At 42.9% G+C, this 27,109-nt stretch overlaps 1 protein-coding gene across 1 annotated transcript in view; it reads left to right on the top strand.

The window, feature by feature from the left end:
• Positions 1-15,452: 15,452 nt before the first annotated feature.
• Cryl1 (crystallin lambda 1) overlaps positions 15,453-27,109 on the top strand; it is a 129,844-nt gene continuing 118,187 nt past the window's right edge. Inside the window, exons 1-2 of the mRNA XM_048341693.1 lie at positions 15,453-15,596; positions 24,124-24,231. Of these exons, the coding sequence (XP_048197650.1) occupies positions 15,556-15,596; positions 24,124-24,231 (149 nt within the window). The 5' untranslated portion in view covers positions 15,453-15,555. The remainder of the gene's footprint in view (positions 15,597-24,123; positions 24,232-27,109) is intronic.

Raw genomic sequence — 27,109 nt, 5'->3', positions numbered from 1 at the left:
AAAAACAAAACAACTATAACAATACAAAAGGAGGAAAACACACGGGCAAGAACAAGAACAAGAAAAGCTACGAGTTGGAGATGTTGAAGGTGGGGCTCCAGGGGTCCCCCTTCAAGGGTGGAGAGTCTGGGGCATTCCCCGTCTCCCCAGGATTGCCAAGTAAGCGTGTCCGCTTCGACAACCCCTTCAAGAAATAAGCAAAAGCGAAACAGACAAACAGACACATTACAAGACAAGACAAATGAACAGGGCTGTTTTCTTACCTTCGGAGTCTGGGGTCTCGGGGTTCTCTGGGGCTATCCTGGACGAGCCCCCAAATGTTATGCCAAGTTGCAAAACCACCACCAAGAAGACCACCAAGACTCAGACATTCCGAAATGCAATAGCAAGGCAAGACTTTATTCAAGCCGGGCCACGGCCCAGGCCTTGTCCTAACCACCGACACAGCGGTGGTTAGGAGCCAGCCCCGAGCTGCGATTACACAGAGCTTATAAAGGTAAAAGACAAAGTTACAGCAATCAGGTGTTCAAGCAAGCAAGATTACGGGTACAAATCTGATTGGCTCAGGGTTCGAGGCATTCTAGGGGCGGTTAGAGTTAAGCATTCCCAGGCGGTTAGAATTCTTGACCGGCTGGGCCCTAATAAGCTTGCCCTGGATTTGCTCAGACAACAAAACAGGGGCTGCCTGAAAATGGGGTTTACTTTTAACTCTTCATTCCCCCCTTCACCTTCAACTCACGATACACAGATCTCAACTTCCTGAGTACTAGGATTACAGACATGAGCCACCAGTGTCTGACTACTTAATTTCTTGAAGCAAATCAAGAATATTATATGAGCAGAAATGAACCCCAACTAAAAACATAAAAAGCAGGAGGTGAAGACCCAACTTCATAGTGAAGAGCCAGACTAAAGCCATTTTGAAGTCAGGCCCCACTTTACCACGCGAACCTGAGATAAGCAGGCCCTATGAGCAAACCCAGGACAAGTTTATTAAGGCCCAGCCAGTCAAGAACTCTAACCGCCTGGGAATGCTTAACTCTAACTGCCCCCAGAATGCCTCGAGCCCTGAGCCAATCAGATTTGTACCCGTGTCCTAATCTTGCTTGCTTGAACACCTGATTGCCGTAACTTTGTTTTTGTCTTGCTTGAACACCTGATGGCTGTAACTTTGTTTTTTGCCTTTATAAGCCCTGTGCAATCACAGCTCTGGGCTTCCTCCTAACCTCCGCTGTGTCGGTGGGTAGGATGAGGCTCGAGTTGCAGCTCGCCTGAATAAAGCCTTGCTTTTGCATTTTGGAACGTCTGAGTCTCAGTGGCCTTCTTGGTGGTCTTCTTGAGACTTGGCATAACACATAGCAGAGAGGGAGACAAAAAAGTAAAAGGGAAGAAAAACTGACCTGGTGTGACTACCAGGTAGTACATGCCATAAGAGACATGAACGGAGGCTTCTTTTGTACATGAGACACAGAAGCTATTTGTTGTTTGCATCATGTAACTGAACCATGAACATTTGTGTCTGCTAACTTCATCTTTGGACTCAAGAATGAAATAGACATCAGAAGCTTAGCTCTAACTTTTATGAAGAGAAAGAATTTAAGCTGAGCTTAGGAGCACATGCCTGCCATCCCATCTATGTGGCAAATTGAGATTGGGAGGATTGTGGTTCAAGGCCAGCCCAGGCAAAAAAGATCATAAGACTCCATCTTAACAGAGAAAGCTGGGCAAGATGGCATGCTCCTACCATCTCATCTATGACAGAAAGTGTGAAATAGGAGAATTTCTGTCCAGGAACACCTGGGGGCAAAAATCACGACCCTATCTCAAGGTAACCAAGGCAGGAAAAGGGATTAAGGTGTGGCTCAGGAATAGAATACCTGCCAAGCAAACTTGAGGCTCTGAGTTCAAACTCCATTTCTCTCCTTCCACAACAAAAAGAGAGAGAGATTTTATGTCTGTGTTTCAATGAAGTCTTGAAGAATCTATCATCTATTTTTCTGTCTGTATTTGATGTGTCATATTTCAAATTAGATTAATAATATTTCCCAGGCAATGTGGTTCACACCTGTAGTCCTAATACTCAAGAGGCTGGGATCTGAGGCTGCTAGTCTGAAACCAGCCCAGACAAGAAACTCCATGGTACTCTATCTCCAATTAACAACTCTGGCCGGCAAAAAGCCAGAAGTGAAGCTGTGGCTCATAAGAGGAGGTTGTTGATTAAACAGAAGAACGTGAGGGGAACACACTCTGATATGGTCAGGCCACTTTTATGGATAGAAAATGCTGGCCTATGGTGCCCTCCAAATGCCACCCATGTATAAAATTGGAGGAAATTGTGGCCCAGTTGAAGGGTTTCCTCCAAAGGGAAGGGAAGGCCACACACTGTCCCTTTCATGCCCCATACACTGTACAGTTGTTACAGCCAGGCTCTCAAGCTGCCTGAAGACCTTTCAGAAAGGACAGTCTGTGCTTTACGTATACTATGTAAAATCTCATCCCTGGGGCTTTCTTTTTTTTCTTTTTTGCCAGTCCTGGGCCTTGGACTAAGGGCCTGAACACCTTCCCTGGCTTCTTCCCGCTCAAGGCTAGCACTCTGCCACCTGAGCCACAGCGCCCCTTCTGGCCACTTTCCATATATGTGGGGTAGAGCTTCATGTGTAGGAGGCAAGCACTCTTGCCACTAGGCCATATTCCCAGCCCGCTTTCTTTTTTTTTCTGCTTTCACAAAAGCCTGTTTATAAACAGTCTCATTCCCTCAACTATCGTATCTGTTTTTCCTTGCTTGCTTCAGTCAGTAATTAAATCACTTATAATCACGGATGTGAATTTTGCAAAGACTAGAATGTGGTGAAAGAAATTGATAAGCTTACAGTTTCAGCTCCCGAGTCTGTGCCACATCCCTGGCCGGTCAGTTTACTTTTTACTTCCCCAATAAATCCATCTTTGCTTGAGACTGTCTCTGCGTGGTGGACTCCAGAGAGGCGTGGGCTTGAGTCCCACTTGGGGTACCTCCCTGGACCCCGTAACATTCTGAACTCAGGGCCTGAGCACAGTAAGCTTCCTTGTTCAGCACCCCAGATTACCAAGAGGCAAGAACACTCAAATCATTCAAATGCAAATGGATGTTGTAGATTACAAGAAGCAATGGATTGGACTGAGGGCACAGCTGTAAAGTAAAGCTCTTGCCTAGCATGCACAGGTGCTGGGCTCATCCCCAAAACGTCTAAACAAACAATGCCAAAAAGAAGTGCCCAAATGAATAAAGTGCATACTAATTTCAGCACTAGCAATCTTTTTAGTTATATTCAAGGACTAACATAACACATCTATCCATCCATCCATTTGTCCCATCTAGCCAGTCATCCATCCATTTGTCCCATCTAACCAGTCATCCATCCATCCATTCATTTGTTTGAGAAGTTTAATGGATTGAGAGGACAAAGCCTACCTTGGTTGATGGGAGAAAGTGTGTACAAACTTTGTTACTTAACATGGTAGCCACTGGTGACAGATGGCTGTGTTGAAATATATTTAAATTAGTTCAAATGAGTCAGGCACTGGTGGTTTAGGTTTATAATCCCAGATTGTCAGAAGTCTGAGGACCATAGTTCCAAGTCATTCCTGGCAGAAGCATTTGTGAGATTTTTATCTCCAATTAACCACTAAAAAACCAGATGTGGAGCTGTGGCTCAAGTGGCAGAGCACTGGCCTTGAGCAAAAAAAAGCTTAGGGACAGCACCCAGGCCCTGAGTTCAAGCCATAGGACTAGCAGGAAACAACAACTAGTTCAAATGAAATCACATTAAAATTTCAGTTCTGCATTCACACTAGCCACATTCCAAGAGCCCAACAGCCACATGAGGGTGTTAGAGAGTGCAACAGAGAACGTCTCTGCCATCACAGAAGGTTGGATGAGAGAGTGCTACACAGATGGAGAAAATATGAAAATAATTCAATTGGATCATTGTTATAAATTTAAAAAAAAAACACCTATCTTTGTAAGTACCAAATGATGGTCTGAAGAACCATTGCTGTGTTTGTGGTATTTTTAAAAGACGTGTGCGGTAGTTTCTTCTAAGTATCAATCAAATTGCCATGTTGTAGATTGCTGTACAGAGAATGTTGAAAACAAATGAATGCGATACTTCCACATAAAAGTTCTGCTGAATAGCAGGGCACCATGTGTTCTAGTAAAGTGACTTTAGTCTGAGCTAAGGGAAAGTGGTAGTGTTAGGGGAAATGGTAAATTGTTTAGTTTTGTGTTGCTAAAACAGAGCACCTGAGGCTGGAAAACTTATTTGAAAAGAAGTTTATTTGACTCATAATTCTGGAGGCTGGGGAGTCCAAGATCAAGAGGCTGTATCCAGTGAGGGCTGGGTGCCTATCGTACATGGGAGATGGAACTGCCAGCTCATTCTTTTATCAGGACCCCACTCCTGTGATAATTGATCCACACCAGTGGTGCTGGCATTTGCTCATTCTGTGAGGGCCTGGCTGTGTTTATGACCTAATCTCTTAAAGGTCCCAACTTGAAGACATTGTTGCAATCAAGATGGTCTCCAAAGATCAACTTTGGAGGATACATTTATTTGTTTATTTGTTTTGTTTTTGTTGCCAGTCCTGGGGCATGGACTCAGGGCCTGAGCACTGTCCCTGGCTTCTTTTTTTTTTTTTTTTTTTGCTCAAGGCTAACACTGTACCTCATGAGCCACAGTGCCACTTCGGCTTTTTTCTATGTTTGTGGTGCTGAGGAATCGAACCCAGGGCTTCATGTATACAAGGCAAGCACTTTACCACTAGGCCATATTCCTAGAGACTTTGGAGGATACATTTAAACCATGGATGTTTATTTTGCCTTTTTGAGGTATTTCATTTACTTAAAAAAATAATTGTTCTCACTGGGTATTGGTGGCTCATGCCTGTAACCCTAGCTATTCATAAAGCTGAGTTATGAGGATTGCAGTTCAAAGCCATCTCAAGCAGACATGAAAATCTTGCCTCCAATTAACCATGAAAAAGATGAAGTGACTCAAGTGATAGGGTGCCACTGGTTCTCAATTTCTGTAGTCTCTGCTCATTCTCCTACCATTCCCAACATCTTTATCCAAAACAAAGACAAAGTACATGAGATCTTTCTTCCAAATGAATTCATAAATCATTTGGGAAGAGGTAAGTCATTGTAAATGGTTATAAAAATAAATAAACCCTAATTTCCTGTCAACAGAAACATGATTCTGTTTCTGAACATGATTATGTTCAAGCCCATCCATTTCCCTAGATAATGTTATGTTCCTCACAGTCTTTGTCAAATATGTTCCTGTAGTTGTGCACTATGTGAGTATACATCTGAGAAGATGTCATTCACATTGTAGGTGTGGTAGATCAGTGCTTATAACAATAAAAACAACTTTCCAGAAGTGGGCACCTGTGGCTCACACCTGTAATCCTAGCTACTCAACAGGCTGAGATATGTGGATTGTGGTTCAAAGCCTGCTTGGGCAGGAAAGTCTGTGAGATTCTTTTTTTTTTTTTTTTTTTTTTGGCCAGTCCTGGGTCTTGGACTCAGGGCCTGAGCACTGTCCCTGGCTTCTTCCTGCTCAAGGCTAGCACTCTGCCATCTGAGCCACAGCGCCCCTTCTGGCCGTTTTCCATATATGTGGTGCTGGGGAATCGAACCGAGAGCTTCATGTGTAGGAGGCAAGCACTCTTGCCACTAGGCCATATTCCCAGCCCTGTGAGATTCTGATCTTCAATTAACTACTAAAAAAACCCTTAGAAGTGGAGGTGTGTGGCTCAAGTGGTAGAGAGCACCAGCTTTGAGTGAGAAAGCCAAGTGAGAGTATGAGGACCTGAGTTCATGCCCCAGAACTGGCACACACTAAAATAAATAAATAAAATAACTTTCCAGAAGATGGCAGTAAAGTATCTGTTTTCAAAAAACCAAAAGTACAATGACTTTCTGCATACTGGGAATGTGTCTTAGAAGAGGTGCTTTTTACGGGCACACCCAGAAACTTAATATGGACTCTATGGTCTGTATAAAATCAAACCCTAATCATTAGTAGAAGAGAGCTAATGCAGTTTAACAAAAAGAAAAGGAAAAGGAATTATACATATGATACACATATTGAAATCCTGGCTTCTGAAACAATATATTATAAGTAATATACTTTCAGTTTATTCCAGCTGCTACAACAAAATACCACAGAGTGGCTGGCTTATAAACAACAAACTTGGTGTCTCATACACAGTTCTAGATGCTGGAAGTCTAGAATCAAGGCAGGGAAGATGCCATGGCTGGTGAGAGCTACATACTTTTTCTTTTTTGGTCTTGTGCCAGCACTGGAATGTGAACTCATCTCAGGGCCTCTTGCTCTTGCTTAACATTTTGGCTCAAAGCACATGCACTACCACTTGAGCTACACCTCCACTTCTGTTTTTTGTTTTGTTTTTTTTTAACTGGCTATTTTGAGATAAGAGATTTCTTTAAATGATCAGATTTCAATCTCCACTAGCTAGGATTACAGGCATAAACCACAGGCATCGGCTTGAGGACTATTTCTGGGACAGATGTCTTCTTCTTCTTCTTCTTCTTCTTCTTCTTCTTCTTCTTCTTCTTCTTCTTCTTCTTCTTTTATTATTATTATTATTATTATTATTACTATTATCACCATCATTTTTTTGTCAGTCCTGGAGCTTGAGCACTGTCCCTGAGCTTCTTTTGCTAAAGGCTAGACCTCTACCACTTGAGCCACAGTGCTACTTCCAGCTTTTTCTGTTTATAGGGTACTGAGGAATCAAACCCAGGGCTTCATGCATGCTAGCAAGTGCTCTGCCACTAAGCCCCCAGCCTGTCAGTTGTCTTCTTATTTATTTGTTTTTTTGTTTATCTTTTGTGCTGGTGCTGGACTGGAGCTTGAACGCAGGGTCTAGGCACTGTTGGTTAGCGATTTTGTTTAAGGTTGGCACGTTACCATTGAGCAACAGCTCCATTAGTAGTTTTTTGGTGGTGAATTGAATACAAATCTCACCAATCTCACGACCTTTTCCAAACTGGCTTCAAACCAAGACCCTCAGATTTCAGCCTCCTGAATAGCTGGGATTGCAGGCATGAGCCAAAGGAGCACAGTGTCTTCTTATTGTCTCCCCATGTGAAAGAAAAGAAGGGTGAAGAATCTTACTTGGGCCTTTATTTATTGATTTGCTTACATTTTTTTTTATAAAGAGGGAGATTTCATTGTTACATTTTTAAACAGAATGTCAATATGTTATAATCAATTCTCTCTCCCGATAACCTATAATCCTCTCTTTTCTCTTCATTCTTCTCTTCCCTTCTTCCATTCTTTCCCATAAAGATTTGAATGTGCTTCCTGCACTTGGGCCTTTTTTTTTTTGGCTTGAGCTCAGGGCTTGGGCACTGGACCTGAACATTTTTGCTCAAGGCTAGCATTTTACTACTTTACTTACAGCTTTACTTCTGGCTTTTGCTAGTTAATTGGAGATAAATTTCAATTTATCCAATTAATCAACAATTAATTTCAACTCAAATTGGGATCTTCAGTTCTCAATCTCTTCAGTAGTTAGAACTATAGGCATAAGCCCCTAATGGCCAGCTACTTGGACTTAAAAAAAATTTTTTTTGTCAGTCATGGGGCTTGAACTTGAGACCTGGGCACTCAAAGCTATCACTCTACCACTTTAAGCCACAGCATCACCTCCAGTTTTCTAGTGGTTCATTGGAACTAAGAATCTCATGGACTTTCCTGCCTGTGAACCATGATCCTCAGATCTCAGCCTCCTGAGTAGTTAGGATTACAGGTGTGAGCCACCAACACTCAGCTACTCCGACCTTTTTATGAGATTAATAATCTCATTCTTTTTTTTTTTTTTTGCCAGGCCTGGGCCTTGGACTCAGGGCCTGAGCACTGTCCCTGGCTTCCTTTTGCTCAAGGCTAGCACTCCGCCACTTGAGCCACAGCGCCGCTTCTGGCCGTTTTTCTGTATATGTGGTGCTGGGGAATCGAACCTAGGGCCTCGTGTATCCGAGGCAGGCACTCTTGCCACTAGGCTATATCCCCAGCCCAATAATCTCATTCTTTAGGACTCTATTCCTGTAATTCAGGCACTTTTCTCCTTTTCTTTTTCCTCTTACTCCTTCTTGTCCTCCTCTTCTTTCTCTTCCATGTTGTCTTTGAAATGCTAGTGGTTGAGCCAATCACACCTTCAAGACAAGCATTTTGTCAATAAGCCACATTTCTAGTCCCAGGAACTCCACTTTATAATAATATCACGTCGGGGGAGAGGGTAGGATTTCAAGACATGAATTTGAGGGAACATAAGGGGCTGTGGAGCCAGGTGCTGGTTGTTCACCCCTGTAATCCTAGCTACTCAGGAGCCTGAGATCTGAAGATTGTGTTTTGAAGCCAGACTGGGCAGGAAAGTCCACAAGACTCTAACCTCCAATTAACTAGTACAAAAAAAAAAAAAAAAAAAAAAGAATGGAGCTATCGCTCAAGCAGGAGCCTTGATCAAAAAGCTAAGGGACAGCATCCAGGCCCTGAATTCAAGCTCCAGTTCTAGTATGTGTGTGTGTGTGTGTGCGCGCGCACACACACACACACACACACACAGAGTGCAGGAAAAGCCATTGCATGTAGTATAAATATAAGGTTTAGTTGTCCCTTGCTATTCCTGCTGATATGGAAATGTGCAAATGCTCAGGTTCCTTAAATAAAAAAGAGTCCTGCTGCTATGTACATTCTCACAGATAATGACATCATCTCTAGGTGCCATCTAGCACAATGTCAATGCTGTAATGTAATTATTGAAGGAACAATGACCAGAGTTCAGGCTGGGAATGTGGCTTAGTGGTAAAGAACTTGCCTAGCATGCATGAAGTCCTGAGTTCGATTCCTCAGCACCACATAAACAGAAAAGGCCGGAAGTGGTGCTGTGGTTCAGGTAAGTTAGGTAGATTGATAGCCTTGAGCAAAAGAAGCTCAGGGACAGTGCCTAGGCCCTGAGTTCAAGCCCCAGGACTAGCACACAGAAACAAAACAAAACCCAGAATGCATACATATTTATCACAGATGTAATTTCTTGTTTTTTTTTTTTTTTTTTTTTTTACATTGGGAATGGAATCCAGGGCCACATGCATGATAGGAAAATGCTCCACCACTGAGCTACAGATGGAACTAATTATTTTCCTTTTCTGGCTGTACATCAGAAGCTCATGCATGTAATCCTAGCTATGCAGAAGATGGAGATCTGAGGATTGAGGTTTGAGGCCAGCTGGGGCAAGAAAGTCTGTGAGACTCTTATTTCCCATGAACCACCAAAAAGCCAGAAGTGGAGGTGTGTCTAAAGTGGTAGAGTGCTGTCATTGAGCTAAAAAGCTAAGAGAAAGCACATAGGTCCTGAGTTCAAGCCTCAGCACTGGTACCAAAAAATTATTTTGGTTTTACCCCAATTGCAAATGTGGTCAGAAAAATTGGGGGCTTTGTCTAAGGTCAGGGAACTATTTCCTCAACTAAGTGGTTGTAAAAGAGGAAGGAAACAAAAGTAGACATGTGTTTTGGTTATGCCTTGACAGGTGTGTTTTCAAGTCATATGTAGCAACTAATTTCTACAATTGACTTCTCTACTTTTTAACATCTTATTTTACTTTTCTAATTTTTCCTTTTCTAGATTGAACCCAGGATCTTGAGCTTGGTAGCACTCTAACCACTTGAGTTATAGCCCCAGTATCTTCTTTTGTTTTCAAGTGTGTGTGTGTGTGTGTGTGTGTGTGTGTGTGTGTGTGTGTGTGTGTGTGTAGGTACCTTGTGCTATCACTTACTCAAGGCTGGCACTTAACTACTTGAGCCAGACCTCCACTTCCAGTTTTTTGCTGGTTAATTAGAGATAAGAATCTCTCAGATTCATTTTCTTAGGCTGGCTTCAAACTGGGGCCTTCAGATCTTAGCTTCCTGGGCTGTCAGGATTACAAGGAAGAGTCATTGGTTCTTGATTCAACTTTGTTTTTGAGATAGTGTCACACTAATGATGTCAGGACTGGCCTAGTATTCTCCATGCTTTTGCCTCTGCCTCCTGAATTCATGAGATTACAGATTACTATCACATCTGGATTAAATAAAAATTTTGTTGCTATGAAACCCATGTATTTACAGAGCTTAAAATGCTTTTTATAACATGTCTTGCATATAACATTTATCTATTTTTTCTAATAACTTTAATAATATTATAATGCACTAAAATGGTGTGATATCCTAATATTTTAGACCTCTTTTGTCTCTATAATTCCTAAGGTTACTATTATTTCTAAAAGAAGCTGGTGACTCATACCTGGATCCTAGCTATGCAAAGTCTGAGATCTGAAGATCAAAATTCAAAGCCAGCATAGGCAGAAAACTCCCTGACACACTTATCTCCAACTAACTAGCAAAAAGCTACAAGTGGAAAAGTGGCTCATGTGGTAGAGCAAGTACTAGTCTTAAACAGAAAAAAGCTAAATCATAACACTAGTTCCTGAGTTCAAGCCATAGGACTAAGACAATTAATTAATTAATTAAGCAATTTCATTATTCTGGTTTGAGAGAGGGATCTCACTGTGGTACCCAGTCTTATCTCAGACTCTTGAGTTCAAGTGATCCTCCCATCCCCAGGTAGCTGGGACTATCATTGTGCATCACTGCACCTGTGTTGTTCTTATTTTGAATTTTATTTCATCATAATTTGTTTGGAATATAACTTAGCTCATTGTTTGCATCTTGTCCTCTGTTCCATATTCTGCTTGGTTTTGTTTGAATTCTGTGTTGTGGTGAATGTATTTGGCCAGCTTAACTCTCAGAGATGCAGTGGGAATCAGTGTGTCCTGATCTTCCCAGCACCACAGTTAACCTGGAGGAGAAAATGGAATAGAACATCCTGTTCTTTCCTGTGCGTTTGAAAATAAGTAGAAAGAAGCTTTCAGAAATACTACTTAGTTAGAGAAAACTTATTATGTGCTTAGTCAGGAAAAGCAAAGTGTGGGCCTTAACCTTAAGCGGTTTACTAATCAAGTCAAAAGTGGATATTAAACATGTCTGGACAGAATAGCTTACACAGTAAAAAAAAAAAAAAAAAAAAAAAAGCAAAACTTGAGTGAATGTATGACTAAATGATTTTGAGGACTCACCCTGCAGTGTTGACAACCACTTGAAATGATTCTTTCAGAAAAAGATGTTTCTTCCCACAGAGGGGGATGGAATGGGCTATTAAAAAAGAGAGGAGGGCTGGGAATTCGGCCTAGTGGTAGAGTGCTTGCCTCATATACATGAAGCCCTGGGTTCGATTCCTCAGAACCACATATATAGAAAAGGTCAGAGGTGGTGCTATGGCTCAAGTGGTAGAGTGCTAACCTTGAGCAAAAAGCCAGGAACAGTGCTCAGGTCCCAAGTTCAAGCCCCAGGACTGGCAAAAATAAATAAATAAAATTAAAAAGATAGGAAATTTCAGGTAACTTGTGGTTAAAGCAGCATAGGATTTAGAGTTGTAGGGCAGTGGAAACATTTGAAAACCCAAACTCTCACCTTTTCTTTTCCTCATTATTTTTTGGGGGAGGGCAAGGATGGTACTAGGACTTGAACTTGAGGACTTGGTGCTATTCTTTAGCTTTTTCACTCAATTCTGGCACTCTACCAGTTGAGCCACACTTCTACATCTGGCTTTTTGCTCATTAATTGGCTACAAGAATCTCACAGATTTCTGCCTGGGCTGGCTTCAAAATGAGATTCTAAAATCTCAGCCTCCTGATCAGCTAATATTACAGGTATGAGCTACCAGTACCCAGCTCTCTCACTTTTCAAAGCGATTGTGCCAACCATTGATTCCATAAAGTATCTCCTTTATCTTCATCATTCTCGATCACCTTACCATGTTTTATTTCCTAAATGATACTTAGTATGACCTTCATTTTTTACTTTCCTTATGTATTATGCTATTACTTGTCTCTCACAACTAGAGGTTTTACTCTGTATTTTAATTTGCCAGTTGTCACATGTGTCTGGTAGCTACCATCCTGGATAGTATATTAGTCATATTTCTGTCACTGTGACAACATACTAAGACAATAAACTTAAGGAGAGGAAAGGATTAGGTCATAGTTTCAGAGTTTTTAGTCTATATTGCTTGCCTCTATTGCTTTGCCCTATGATGACCACAATATACCATGGTAGGAGCACATGATAAAGGAGAGCTGCTCACTGTATTGCAGTTAGGAAGCAAGGGAGAGAGGGTGGGGGGAGCTAAGGTTCCAATATCTCCTTCAAGGACACACTATTATTCATTATCCAGGAACCTAACTTCTGTCCTTTAAGCCACGCCTCCCAAAGGTGCCACAGGCTGGGGACCAAGCCTCAATACACGTGTATTTGAGAGTACTTAAAATCCCAACTAGCTGGGTAGGTTGGGAATGTGGCTTAGTGGTAGAGTGCTTGCCTAGCATGCATGGAGCTCTGGGTTCCTCAGTACCACACGAACAGTAAAAGCTGGAAGTGGCACTGTGGCTCAAGTGGTAGAATGCTAGCCTTGAGCAAAAGAAGCATAGGGATAGTGCCCAGGCCCTGAGTTAAAGTCACCGGACTGGCAAAACAAACAAACAGAAAATTGGTGGATGTTGGTGGCCCAAGCCTGTAATCATAGCTACTCAGGGGGCTAAGACCTGAAGATCATGGTTCAAAGCCAGCCCAGGCAGAAAACTTTGTGAGACTCTTATCTACAATTAACCAGCAAAAAAAACCTGGAAGTAGAAGTGTGGCTCAAGTGGTAGAGTGCCAGCCTCAAGTGAAAAAGCTCCCAGGCCCTGAGTTCAAGCCCCAGTACTAGTATACATGCACACAAAGAATTAATTAAAACTTGAAAAAAATCAAAACTATGGGACAAGGGATGTGTCAGTGGCAGAAAGCTTGCTTAGCATGCATGAGGCCCTAGATTTAATTTCACAGTATGGTAAAAATAAAACATAAACACGAAAAAATAAAAACAATCCAAACTATATTAGATAGTGCACGACACTGGACTTTTCTATCTCTACAGAAAGTTCTATTTTCTTACACAGCCCTAATTCAGAACAGTGAATAAGCATTAAATAAGCAAATACTGTTGAATTTGTCTTTTGTTGTTTTTGTAGCACTGGGGCTTGAACTCAGGGCCTCACTCTCTTGTTTTTTATTTTTTTGCTCAAGATTGGTGCTCTACTTCCTGAGCCATACCTCCACTTTGGGTTTCTTGCTGGTTGATTGGAGCTAAGAGTATCATGGACTTTCCTGCCCAGGCTGGTTTTGAACCTCAATCCTCAGATCTCAGCTCAAGTAGTAGAGAGTGTATGTGGTAGTGGTACTGAATTCAAGCCCCAGTATTGGCACAAGAAAGGGGGGGAAAAAAGCTGCAAGTTGAAAGAAACCTAGCCCAAAATCAAAGTGTTGAATGGCCCTTGGAAGTCCTGGGGATTCAGAGCAGTGCTTGATTATGGTGAGAAACTGCTCACCATATCCCTTTCTCAAGTGCTCTGATGTAAGCTTTGTCATATAGGTACCAAAGCTTGGACCCAAACTTTAGGGAAAAAGTCCCAGCGCTAAGTGTTTCAACACCTTAGGCTCAGTCACCCATCCCAATATGGTAATTAAGAGCTATGAAGGACAGAGAAAGGAGATTTACTTAACATGGTTGTATTGGGAGAACAGATGAAAAATGCATTTAGTGACATCCCCCACCCCCAAGTCCTTCTTTGGGGTATTGGCATGAACTTTCAGATTATACAGGGAAGGGATCAGAAGCATAAATAATTAGCCTTGGTCACAATGCTGATTGGTCATTGTCTCTGGATCAGTCAGGTAGGGCCCTGTCACAAAAAGAAAGTCACTGTTGCCTGGCTGGGAGTCCGCTTTTATTTTTTTCCCTCCTGATATTGGGGCTTGAAGTTTGGGCCTGAACACTGTCCCTTAGCTTTTATCCTCAAAGCTGGCATTCTTCCACTTGAGTCATAGCTTTACTTCTGCCTTTTGGGTGGTTAACTGGAGACAAGAGTCCTACAAACTTTCCTGTCCTAGCTGGCTTCAAACTGAGGGTTCAGTCTCCTGAGTAGCTAGGATTACAGGTGTATGCCATCCATCCAGGCTAATTCAGACAATTTGATGCGTGGTAGATGACTGAGCATTAGTTAGGTTACTTTTCATCTCTCTAAGTGAGATGGAATAAATGCCTTTTCAGATGTTTATGAATAATTTGTGAAATTGTTCTTCAAAACATAATCCCTCCTCAGAGAATTTCTCTGTGTTCCTGACTCCAAGAAAACAAATGAAAAAAAGAGCCAAATTCATCATCTGAAAACCTATTTCAGACTTGGGCTCTGGGACACTTCCTTTTCCTCTGGTGCTGCATGGGCACAAACTTTTGTCCTGCAGTGCCCTTGTCTCTCCTTCTGCTTTTTGGGGCTTTTCCCCCTCTCTCCCTTCTCTCTCTCTCTCTCTCTCTCTCTCTCTCTCTCTCTCTCTCTTTCTTTTCCCTCTCTCCCTCCCTCTCCCTCCCTCCCTCCCTCCCTCCCTCCCTCCCTCCCTCCCTCCTTCCCTCCCTCCTATCCTTCCTTTCCTTTCTTGTTTTGTTTTTTAGAAGGTTTAAGTAAGGTTCCAGGCTGGGCTGGAGCCAGCAATCTTCCTGCCTTTTCCCCTTGAGGGAGGGCTAGGGTTACAGGCAAGCCCCGCCAATGCCCGGCTTGTCCCTTCCTTACACAGGGACCAAGTCCACCTCTGGAAAGAGGACAATGGCCCTCCAGTCTCCGCAGTACTGTAGAAGACATCCAGATGCCTTTCCCTGTTTCTCGGGTGAATACATCTGGACTTTCTCCTTCCTGCTTTCCTTAAGTACCCAGGCCTTAGTAGTTCTCATCTGTGAAGCAAGGCAGCAGGTGTTTTTCTAGAAAGCTCATGCCAGTGTCAATCCAGCCGCCAAGGCACTCAGTGTCCTAAATTGGGCCATCCTGAAGCTGTGCTGGTGGTGTCTGCAAACCAGAAATGGTGATGCGTTCTGTAGGGAGCATTAGGGGTAGCGCCTGGGGCCAGCCTGGCCGTGCCTCTTCCTGTGGACCTTAATCGAAGGCTCACAGAAACTTAAAAATGAGCAAAACTGACGCGAGTTAGGAGCGTCAGGCCTTCCGTTTCCACCAGCCCTTGGCCCAGTCCCGCCCGGCCCGCGGTCCCTCCCGGGTGAGGGATCCGGCAGCTAGCGGCCCAGGCCCCGCGCCCCGCCCACCCTGTTCCCGCCCACCAAGGCCCCGCCCCCCGAGGTCCCGCCCTCGTGAGGGATCCGGCATCCGAGTGCCCGGGCCCCGCCCACCCAGGTCCCGCCCACTCAGGTCCCGCCCACCGGCGCGTCGCAGCCAATGGGCGCGAGACGCGGCGCGCCCCACCCAAGGCGCTGGGACTCAGCCTCACGCCTGGCGCCGCCCGCGACAGCTCCGGTGCATTCCCTCCGGGCTTGCTCTTAGCGCTCCAGGTGCATTTCCCTGCCGGGCTCCTGGCCATGGCGTCCTCAGAGGCCGGCGGGGTGGTGATCGTTGGCAGGTAAAGTTCTCCTCAGAGCCGCATTGGTGCCACTGGAGCCCCGGGAGGCTCCGGGGACGCTGGGCCCCACATGGAGGGCCCACGCGATTCGGGGTGGGCAGCAGGGCTGTTCCCACGGGCGGTGTTGCAGCCTCCCGCCCTCCAGGGCTTCTTGGCCGTTTGCAGCTCTCCGCCGGACAGGCTGGGCGTGTGGGGCAGCACTGGCGACTTGGCAGGCTGATTTACCCCCTAGGTTCTGAAAATGGACACCACGGGCTGCTATGGCAATGTGGCTTGTGTGTGTGGATAATCCATACAGACGTGCTTAAGCAGTTCTGGTAGCAATCCTGCCTGAACTATGTTCTCATTCCCCTTTTATCAAAGAGAAAACTGAGAGGAATCTACTTGCCCCTGGTCGTAATAAGTGATGAAGATTCGACTAGCCCAGCAGGGAGGGTTTTGAAACTCACTTGGACAAGGCTGCCTGCAAGACCCTGGCCTTGGTCAGGAGGTCCTTGGAAGTTGGGACCAGGGTTTAGGAAATGAGAGGGGCATTCCTGATTTGTGGGCAGATAACATTTCCAGACAAGGGAGACCTTGTCCAAACCCGTCCAAACTCATTTCTGCTCTTAGGTCTTCATTGTTTTTTGTTTTGATTTGCTTTTCCCCAGTTACTCAGGAGACTGAGATCTGAGGATCGAGGTTTGAAGCCAGATGGGTAGACCAACATCTGAGACTTTTATCTCCAATTAACCAACAAAAAAGTAGGAACTGGAGGTGTGGCTACAGTAGTAGAGCTCCAGCTCTGAGCTGAGAAGGCCAAGCAACAGAAGCAGGGAGAGTTGGAACTTGGAGTTCAAATCTCCTATGGCGGAGCACCCCAGCACACCCAATACCGAGTTGTATGCCTTTCCATTGGTTAGCTATCTAGCCATTCTATCTATGTTAATCCTTGCTGTTGGTACTTAAACGCAGCTTTTGTTGGTGGCTTGCGATCCTTTTATGCTCTTGAGGTCCCTTTATGTCCTTGAGGTGTTAGCTTGCTTGACCCCCTCATCATTTTTACAGAGGGGAACCAAGTCTAAGGTCAGGGGTTTCCCTTTGAAAAAAGGCCTCAAGATGCTCGTCAGTCCCTCCCCCACCCCTTTCACAAAACAGGGCAACTGATGAGATGGGAAACTCATTCTTGACTCTGAGGTGGTGGTGGTGGTGGTGGTAGTGGTGTATGTGTGTGTGACAGTACTGAGGCTTTATCTCAGGGCTAGGGCACTGTCCATTAGCCTGAGTTTCATACTTGATTTCAGCACATCAAAATATTCTTGGGCTGGGAATATGGTTTATCTGTAGAGTGCTCGCCTTGCATGCATGAAGCCCTGGGTTCGATTCCTCATTACTACATAAACAGAAAAAGCCGGAAGTGGCACTGTGTGGCTCAAGTGGTAGAGTGCTAGCCTTGAGCAAAAAGGAAGCCAGGGGGGCTGGGGATATGGCCTAGTGGCAAGAGTACTTGCCTTGTATACATGAGGCCCTGGGTTCGATTCCCCAGCACCACATATACCGAAAACGGCCAGAAGTGGCGCTGTGGCTCAAGTGGTAGAGTGCTAGCCTTGAGCAAAAAGAAGCCAGGGACAGTGCTCAGGCCCTGAGTTCAAGGCCCAGGACTGGCCAAAAAAAAAAAAAAAAAAAAGGAAGCCAGGGACAGTGCTCAGCTCATGAGTCCAAGCCCCAGGACTGGCAAAAAATAAAATTAAAAGAATTCTTATTTCAGGAATGTATTGCATGCGTGGTTTTTCTATTTTCTCTAATCAGTTCCAAAATTCCCTCTTCAATTCCAGGTTCAAGTATTTGCTGGAAACACAGTATTAATTATTCTTCTTTGATATTTTTCTCCAGGCCCGTCTATGGGACTCTAACATGCCCTTTCAGAATGGAGGGAGAAGGGTGGGCTTTGAGCAGTTAAGAATGGACACTGAAATGGGTCCAGAGTTAAGGAACAAAAACTGGAGCCTGTGATGACCACTTTGAACAAAGAAAGTATTGAAATGAGTAGGGAAGGCAAATTTACCTGGACTTTCATTTTGCTAATCTTACTTGTGCATAACACCTGTTCCCAATCCCTGAAATGTGAGTTTTGTGTTCATTTACATCCTTCCCTGTGTTTGGAGGCATGGATTTCAGGTTATCTTGTGCATGTTCCTGGTGCGGGACATGCCCTTTCTCCTGTCCCAGTTTCAGTAAGAACACTGTGTCCACACTTAACTCAGAGACCATTTCTTCCAAGAAATTTGTATTCCTGGAGCCTTCTCGCTGTGTGTGTGTGTGTGTGTGTGTGTGTGTGTGTGTGTGTGTGTATGAATGAGTAAGTGTGTGAGTACTAGGCCTCGAACTCAGGGACTCATGCTCTGGCTTGGCTTTTTTTGCCAAGACTGGCACTCTACCACTTGTGTCTCACCTATTTTTTTGCTAGTTAACTGGAGTTAAAAAGTTTTCTTCCCCAGCTGGCCTCATACCAGGATCCTCCGATTTCAGTCTCCTGAGTAGCTCGGATTACAGGCATGAGCCAGTTGCACTGGGCTTGGAACTTTCCCTTTAGGGTAGAAACTTGCCAGTCTATTAGGCATAGTTCCACAGGTCTCAGTAGACAGATAATTGCACATTTATAAGAAATTTTGTGTGTGTGTGTGTGTGTAATTGATGTGTAATGTGAATAGACTTGGGAAGACTTAACAAATATATGAAGAGACCCTGTGTACTGAATATCCCTTGTTTTTAAGATTCTAAAATTTTATTTGGGAATAACTATGTAACATTTTAAAACTAAGAACCTCTCTGAGGTATGTGTTTTCTTCAAAGTGTTTCTCTAAGTATTGTCCTGTGAATTTCCGATTTTTTATACACGCAAGCAGAGCTTCAGGTCCTCCAGGTGGCCACGAGTGAGCTCCAACACTAATGTGTCCTTCCTGGAAAACATTTAATAGCTCATAATTGCAACTTCTCCTTAGCTGACTCCTATCAACAGTGCAGGGGTAGTTTTTGCATTTTTCTGATGAATAAGTAACTGTAAAGTGGAAAGATACTTTAAAAAGTACCTAGAGTGGATTTGTCATTAACTGTCATTCATGACAAAATTAGAATAGAACTGACATGATTAAGTTTTCTCCCAGGTAGCCTTGCTGCTATACAGTAGAATAAATATTTACTGGATTAGCCTTTTGTAGTAATTGAGATTTATTCATTTTGAAGCTTTAAGGAAGATCAGAATGGTAAAGTTGTTTAATTACTTATAGCTGGTCACCATGTATCTGGTGGTTCAGAAAATCTTAATAAGATGGCATCGACTCTAAGGATAGTAAGCTAATTGTATTTATACCCAATGAGTGTTAGTGTTGGAGGAAAGCCAAGGGAAACAAAGGCAAGGAACTTTTCAGCTCTGAGAGCAGAGGTATTCTGTGATCTCTCTGCAGATTAGTCCTCTCTACATACGCTCTCTTCTTGTGGGAAAGTCACTTCATTCTCCTTTTGCCCTATTTGTGTGTGTGTGTGTGTGTGCATACGTTGGTACTGGGGTTTGAACTCAAGTCCAGAGTGCTGTCCATAAGTTTTTTCACTGATGGCTGGCCTTGAGCCATACCTCTACTTCTGGCCTTGAGCCATAGCCATACCTCCACTTCTGGCTTTTTGGTAGTTAATTAGTGATCAGAGTCTCCTAGGTAATCCTTCCTAGTCTGGCTTCAAACTTCAATTCTCAGATCTCAGCTTCTTGAGTCACTAGGATTAAAGGCATGAATCACAGGTACCTGGCCTCTCCCTACTCCTTTCTTTGGCATACTGATGGCACCTCTAACATTAAACTAAAATATATGTTACTAACTACAGTTCCTGTATTTTAGGTCCAAGTTTCAGGAGAGGAAATATGATTGGCTCAGGAGCAACTCACAGCAAGCCAGGCCACAGATACTACAAGATGTTAGTAAGCCAGTGGCTACTTCAGGTCACATATCCAGTTCATGTTCAATCATGAGTGATTAATGATATGTTTGTATGTGATATCTGCCAGTTCCCAGGAGGCTATTTTCTTTTCCTTCCTTCCTTCCTTCCTTCCTTCCTTCCTTCCTTCCTTCCTTCCTTCCTTCCTTCCTTCCTTCTTTTCTTTCTTTTTTTTTTTTTTCTGTCCAAGTGTGAGTCACCAGTCCCAGCACAGTGACAATGAGACAGACTGATTGTTCGACTACCTTCCAGATACTTCCTACGAATCCCCCCTCACTAGTGTATGGGTACCTGTCCCCTGTAAGTGCATCAGTGTAAGGGTCTGGCTCTTCATTTTCTGTTCTTGATTTGCTTTTTGTTATGTTAGATGGTTTATGTTAGACGCTTTATGTTAGATGGAGGCAATACGTATTTTCAAGCTAGTTTTAATTACTTGTTTCATAAGGTTCTAGCCCCTTTTTGTTTTGTTTTGTTTTGTTTTTTTGCCAGTCCTGGGGCCTGAACTCAGGGCCTGAGCACTGTCCCTGGCTTCATTTTTCACTCAAGGCTAGCACTCTGCCACTTGAGCCACAGTGCCACTTCCAGCTTTTTCTATATATGTGGTACTGAGGAATTGAACCCAGGGCTTCATGTATATGAGGCAAGCACTTTGCCACTAGGCCATATTCCCAGTCCCCAAGCCCCCTTTTATTTGGTATGTTTATTCATTTTCTAATGGACTTGCAGAATTTTTCTATTTTACTTATTTAATTCTCTTTAAGTAGTTTTGTATAAAGGGGTTTCAGTTCAATATGTCAGTTTATGAAGTTTAAAAAATTTATTGTTAAGTAGTTTAACAAAGAGGTTATAATTCCATATATCCATGTATAAGTACAATGTATCTTGATCAGTGTTACTCTTTTTATAACTTCCTCCATCTCTCCCAACCCCACCTAACTCCTCAATTTTTCTAGTTCCATTTTCACATATGTACATTGAATATTGACGGCATTCTCCCATCCTTCCTCTCTTCATTTGTCTACCCTCCCGTTGATCTCACCCTCCTATCTCCAACCCTTTTCAAGTTCCAGCTTACTGGTATTTATTTTGTTAGACTATAAGTTCAGGTTCAAAGGAGTTGAATTCTCCCTGGAGTATGCCATACTTTACTTAATATGCTTTTTCCCTCTTGTGCTGGTGCTTGAACTCAGGGCCTCATACTCTTGCTTGGCTTTTTCACTCAATGGTGGCAGTCTACCACTTGGGCCATGTTTTCACTTTCTGTTTCTTTTGCTGGTTAATTGGAGATAAGAGTCTCATGGACTTTTCTGCCCGGACTGACTTTTGAACTGGGATCTTCAGGCCTCAGCATCCTGAGTAAGTAGGTGTCTGAGTAGTACTGCCCAGCTTTTCTACATTTATATAGTATAAATATTATTTCCTCTAGGAACCTTTGTCTTATGTTAACATTTTAAATCACAAGCAGAATGACTAAAATGAGTTAATTTATTTGGGAACTAGTATTTGTGTGTGTGGATGTGTTGGTACTAGGGCTTGAACTCAAGGCCTCCAGCTGTTGCTGGCTAGTTCACTACCACTAGAACTCAGGGCCTCCAGCTGTTGCTGGCTTGTTCACTACCCCTAGAACTATGCTTCTCCTTCCAGCTTTTGCGAGCTAACTGGAGATAAGAATTTCAAAGTTTTATCTGTTAGGGTTGGCTCTGAACCTCAATTCTTAGATCTAAGGATAGAATTCTGAGTTACAGTCCTGATACCTAATATTAGATAATTATTCAACCCAGCTCATTAGAAAAAATAATGGGAGGCTGGAAATGTGGCCTAGTGGTACAGTGCTTGCCTAGCATGCATGAAACCCTGAGTTCGATTCCTCCTTACCACATACATAGGAAAAGCTGGGAGTGGCACTGTGGCTCAAGTGGTAGAGTGCTAGCCTTGAGTGAAAGAAGCTCAGGGACAGTGCTCAGGCCTAGAGTTCAAGCCCCAGGACTGGAAAAAAATAATAATAACACAAGACACAGAACAATTGGATCTTCTATTAGCTTTACAAAAGTAAAAATAAATGAGGGCTCAGCATGGTGGTGCATGTCTTCAATCTCAGCACTTACATGCCGAAGTAGGAGACTGTGAGCTCTAGTCTAGCTTGAGCTACATAATGAGACCCTTATTTTATTTATTTATTTATTTATTTATTTATTTATTTATTTATTTATTGGGCCAGTCCTGGGGCTTGGACTCAGGGCCTGAGCACTGTCCCTGGCTTCTTTTTGCTCAAGGCTAGCACTCTGCCACTTGAGCCACAGCGCCACTTCTGGCCGTTTCCTAGATATGTGGTGCTGGAGAATCGAACCCAGGGCTTCATGTATACGAGGCGAGCTCTCTTGCCAGTAGGCCATATTCCCAGCCTGAGACCCTTATTTTTAAATAAAATGGTGTGTGTGTGTGTGTGTGTGTGTGTGTGTGTGTGTGTGTGTGTGTGTAGAGAGGGGTACCTTAATATAGAATACTTGTCTAGTGTGCATGAAGCCTTGGATTTGATTCCCAGTACTGACCCCAAGAAAACCCACCATTACCCAGACCCCCTTTCAAACACTCCTGCATTCAAAGTAGATCAAGCTGGAGGAGATTTGCTTTATGAGACTAATTCCTTCTGTGGCGGTAAGTCTTTGACCTTTAGGTTTGATAGTTCAAAGGAGGAGCCCTACCCTTCTACCTTTGTACCAGGGACTAACTCTCTCCTTTCCTGAGCCTGTCCCTCTTCCTGACATTATTACTTTTCCCTTTCACTGTGTGGCAGACCTAGGATGTGAGAAGTCCTGGTACTTATTTGAATATGCTGCTTTGTTGCTGTAGGCTCAGACAGGATCAGTATGTGGGGAGAAGCCTTTACTGCTTTAAATGAACTGATAGTTCGATAAGCCAGGTCCTCTTTTAAACCAACGAGCAGAGTAGAAAGGAGGAAATTTTTCTTAAAATGTTTATGGTTTATGTCATACAAGTAGGAAAGTCCAGAGATATAAAGATAGATGAGTTATTATAGACAGAATGTACTACTGTGATCCTACAATGAAAATAACTCCAGGAGTTATTGCTGGTGTTTCAGGGGAAAAGCTCCAATTCTGTGAGTCGCAACAGACTAGGCTTACTCACCGGTCCCAATGAATCCATTAAAGAAATGAGTAGTGGCAGAAAAATGAGATTTGCTCAAAGGGACTCCAAGCCCATCTTCCTGGGTATTGACCTGAGTTTTAGGTTTAAATGGAAAGATTTAGGGCACAATTCACCAGCATTTCCTGTAGGCCACTGAGGCCAGGTCAAGATAAGAAAGTAAGTCCTTGCTGCCTGGGGGTAGATTTGAATCTTGTCCCAAAGCTATTATCAGGCCTGTGGTTTCTGGTGACAGACTGAGGGGTGGGGGTAGGGAGAGAGACTTGCACAGAGACAGAGACTGAGAGAGAAGGGGGAGGGGGAGAGGAGGAGAGGGGGAGGATTGGGAGGAAACACAGAGACAAAAATAGAATCTCAGAAAAGGAGAAATTCCATGAGTTAGACAATGAGTTAGTAACTTCCTTCAGCTCCCTTTTCACCAGTAACTGCTTCTTGCTGTTATGTGTATATATGTGTGTATATGTGGTAGGAGTCTTGTAATGAAAAAAAATTCTGAGGAGGCCTGAAAATAGTTTCCTGTGATTTTTGTTTTGTTTTCTTTCTTTGGCCAGTCCTGGGCCTTGGACTATTAGTGCTGACACTGGAGTTGGGCTCAGGAGTGCCTCAGTAGGAAGAGGCAACATTTTAAGTAAATAGGCTTAGTGTGTGTGTGTGTGTGTGTGTGTGTATGTTTTCCCCTTCTTTTCTTGTGCTGATACTGGGGCTTGAACTCAAGGCTTGGGTGCTGTCCCTTAGCATTTTGTTCAATGCTTCTACTCCACTAACTTGAGCCACACCTTCACTTATGCCTTTAGAAGAAAGAGTCTCCTGGACTTTTCCAATTGTCTTTGATCCATGACCCTTAGCTCTTAGCCTCTTGAGTAGCTAGAATTATAGGTGTGAGCCACCAGCACCCAGCAGTATGCTCTGTGTGTGTGTATGTGTGTGTAATGCTCAGGATGGAATCTAGGGCTTTGTGCGTGCTAAGTAACTATACCACTGACTGCATCCCAACCCAAGATGGGTACTTCTAAGGTGTTTACTAAATGTTGAAAGAGTGAGATGTCTTATAAGTGCGTGTAAATGTGTGTGTGTGTGTATCTATGTATAAATGTATATGCTAGTACTGAGGCTTGAACACAGGGCCTTACATTATTGCTTGGCTTTTTCACTCAAGTTTGGCATGCTGCAACTTCAGCCACAGGTCTACTTCTAGTTGTTTGGTGGTTAATTGGAGAGATAAGAGTCTCTTGGACTTTTCTGCCCAACTGGCTTTATACCGTGATCCTTCGATCTCAGTCTCCTCAACATCTTGGATTAGAGGTGTGAGCCAGTGGTGCCCCACTTTAGATAAGGACTGAAAAGCAGTTTGATTATTGAATTAACTTGAATCTTGTCTTCATTTTCTCTCCCTTAGCGGACTCATTGGACGAAGCTGGGCTATGCTGTTTGCCAGTGGAGGCTTCAAAGTGAAACTCTATGATATTGAGCAACAGCAGATTACAAATGCCCTGGAAAACATCAGGTAGGCTGGCTCACGCCTTCTGGGAGGAACTGGAATGGCGCTGCTTCTCTCAGTTTTCTTTTCTTTTCTCTTTTTAAAATCAGATCTGCAAGATTATAAAGATTGGCCATTTTTATTAGACAGCTTGTGCAGTGCCTCTGGGATGATAAAGACCAGGTATCAGGATATCCGAGCATGGGATTTGGACTGTAGGGAAAGGGCCCTTTGGATACAGCAGGAGTGGAGTATCCAAATGGGAATGTTAGGCTTCATTTCCCAAAGAACTTGTAGACTTCCCATAAAGGCTCATGCAGGGCCGGAACCTGCCTCAGCAGGTGGTACCAGAGCTGCATGAGGTGGGCATTGCTTTTTATTTTTGTGCCTATATTGGGTCTTGAACTCAAGGCCTTGTGTTCTTGCTTGGTTTTTTTGCTTAGAGCTGGTATGCTACCACTTGAGCCATACCTTCACTTCCAGCTTCGTTTGCTGTTTAATTGGAGATAAGAATCTCATGGGCTTTATTCTTCTGAGTTCAAACCTGAAACCTCTGTTCTCAGTCTACCATCAGTACTGGCTTCATGCTAGTTTTAATTACTTGTTCATATACTTGGTCCAGGTTTTCATCCCTTTCTATTTGGCCTGTTTTCTTTGTTTTTCTTCTGGATTTCCAGGAATTTTTCTATGTATTCTACTTGTTTTCTATTCATTAAAAACTTCTTCTATGTGCTAGTACTGGGGTTTGAATTCAGAGCCATAGGCTTTTGCTTGGCTTTTTTTGAGCAAGGCTGGTGCTTTACCACTTGATCCACACCTTCACTATCAGCTTTATTGCTAGCTTATTGGAGATTATCATCTCATGGATTTTTCTGTCCAGTCTGGCTTCAACCTGGGATCCTCAGGTCTTAACCTACTGAGTTGCTAGGATTACATGATTGTAGGTATGAGTTACTGTTGCCCTGGCTGTGGGATTGCTTTTTAGGAACAGACCTCCCAGGCTTTGTCTTCATCTATTGATCTCATGGCAGGACCCAAGTTAGACGGGACAGAACTGAAGTTACTTATATGGGTGTCAGTCATTGTGACAGTTGTACTAGCTAATGACCTAAGAGTAGAGGAATTGTGCTGGGTATCATTGATCACTCTGGAGGATGAGTTCTGAAGATTGAGGTTGGAAGCCAGGTGGGACAAGAAAGTCTGAGAGTCTTATCTCCAATTAACCAGCACAAAAAAAGGCCAGAAGTGGAGTGGTGGCTCAAGTGGTAGAGTGCCAGCTTTGAATGAAAAAGCTTTCAGGCCCTGAATTCATGCCTCAGTACCAGTACACACATGTGCATACATGCGTGAGCGCACACATATGCATGTACACATACACACACACACACATGCAGAGGAACTTACCAAAATTGATGACTGATCATTCGGGATGGCATTCATGGTGATAGGAAAATGAATGGAACCTAAAGACAAGGCCATGGGTTAGGGACTAGAAGGAAGGAGAACCACACTTCCAACAGACAACAGTTCCTTGCGCGTGGAAGTCCTCCTGTGCAGATCATCACTGAGAAAACTCTGACCATTTTATATGTCACTTGGCTTTACTATGTATTATTGTCTGTCTTTGGGGGATGTCCATGAATATATAATTTGTTTTAAGGGGAGTTTCATTGTGACATTTCCATATATGTAAGCAATATATCCCCAACCACCTCATCCCTTCTTCATTCTCCCTTAATCTATTTCCCTTCTTAAAACAGTTCCAAAAGGTTTTATTGTTCTGTTTTCATATACGCAAACAAACTACTTCTATCATATTTAGCCTCATTCATCCTCTTCATTAGCCCTCCTCCCTTCTGCTAGTGTCCTTCCCTCTCCCTGAATTGTGCTTTTCTGTCATTCATTTTTTAGAGGATATTACATTTTACCAAGGACATTTTACTATAATATTTCTAACATGCATATATTACATTTTTCTCATAATAGCCTTCTCTATTGCTTTCTCTTCCCTTGTCCGCTCAATTCCCTTGTAAGCAACAGCTTTCATTGCAGTTCCTTATGCCATCTTTATACAATTATACTATACTTTGAAATCATCCACCCTCCATCTTTCTTTCGTTCTTTCTCTTTCTCCTCATCTATATAAATAGTCCCATAGTTAGAGTCATGTTCTATGTGTGTATATACCTATATACATACATACATACATGCATATGCACACATATATATGAATGCACATACCATGAATATGTATGCCTTTTAGGGCTAGCTTTCACATATGATATCATACATGCTATCTGGCCTTTTGAGCTAATCTCATTACATGTTCTCCAGTTCCATGCATCTTCTTGCAAATGACCTGATTTCACTTTTCTTTATAGCTGTGTAATGTTTCATTTTATATATATATAATATATGTATAATATTTTATTTATCCATTCATCTATTGTTGGCCACCTGGGATGATTTCACTGTTTGGCTCTTGTGAACAATGCAACAATACACGAGTGTTCATGTATTTTTCTTATATATTATTTCACACTCTTTCATATATGCCCAGTAGTGCTATAAGTAGTAGTCATCAGGTAGATCTATTTTTAGTTTTCTTATGGAATTTCCATACTGATTTCCATAGTGGTTGCACTACTTTGTATTCCTACTAGCAGTGTATGAGGATTCCTTTATCCCCCCACATCCTCACCAGCATTTGTTGTTCGTTTTCTTGATGATTGTCATGAACATATAATTTTAATTTGCTTTTTAGTAATAAAATGTTTACCTAAGATTACTTTTTGAAAAATACATATATATAGTCTTAAATTAAGTTATAGACATTAAGAAATTATTTACTGTAGACATTATTATTTTATAGATTTAGAACCTGAACCTAGAAAAATTACTTCTT

The sequence above is a fragment of the Perognathus longimembris genome, chromosome 3 (assembly GCF_023159225.1).
Source record: "Perognathus longimembris pacificus isolate PPM17 chromosome 3, ASM2315922v1, whole genome shotgun sequence".
Lineage (NCBI taxonomy): Eukaryota > Metazoa > Chordata > Mammalia > Rodentia > Heteromyidae > Perognathus > Perognathus longimembris.
Note: the sequence above shows the minus strand (reverse complement) of the source record. Positions and strands in the feature narration are given on the sequence as shown.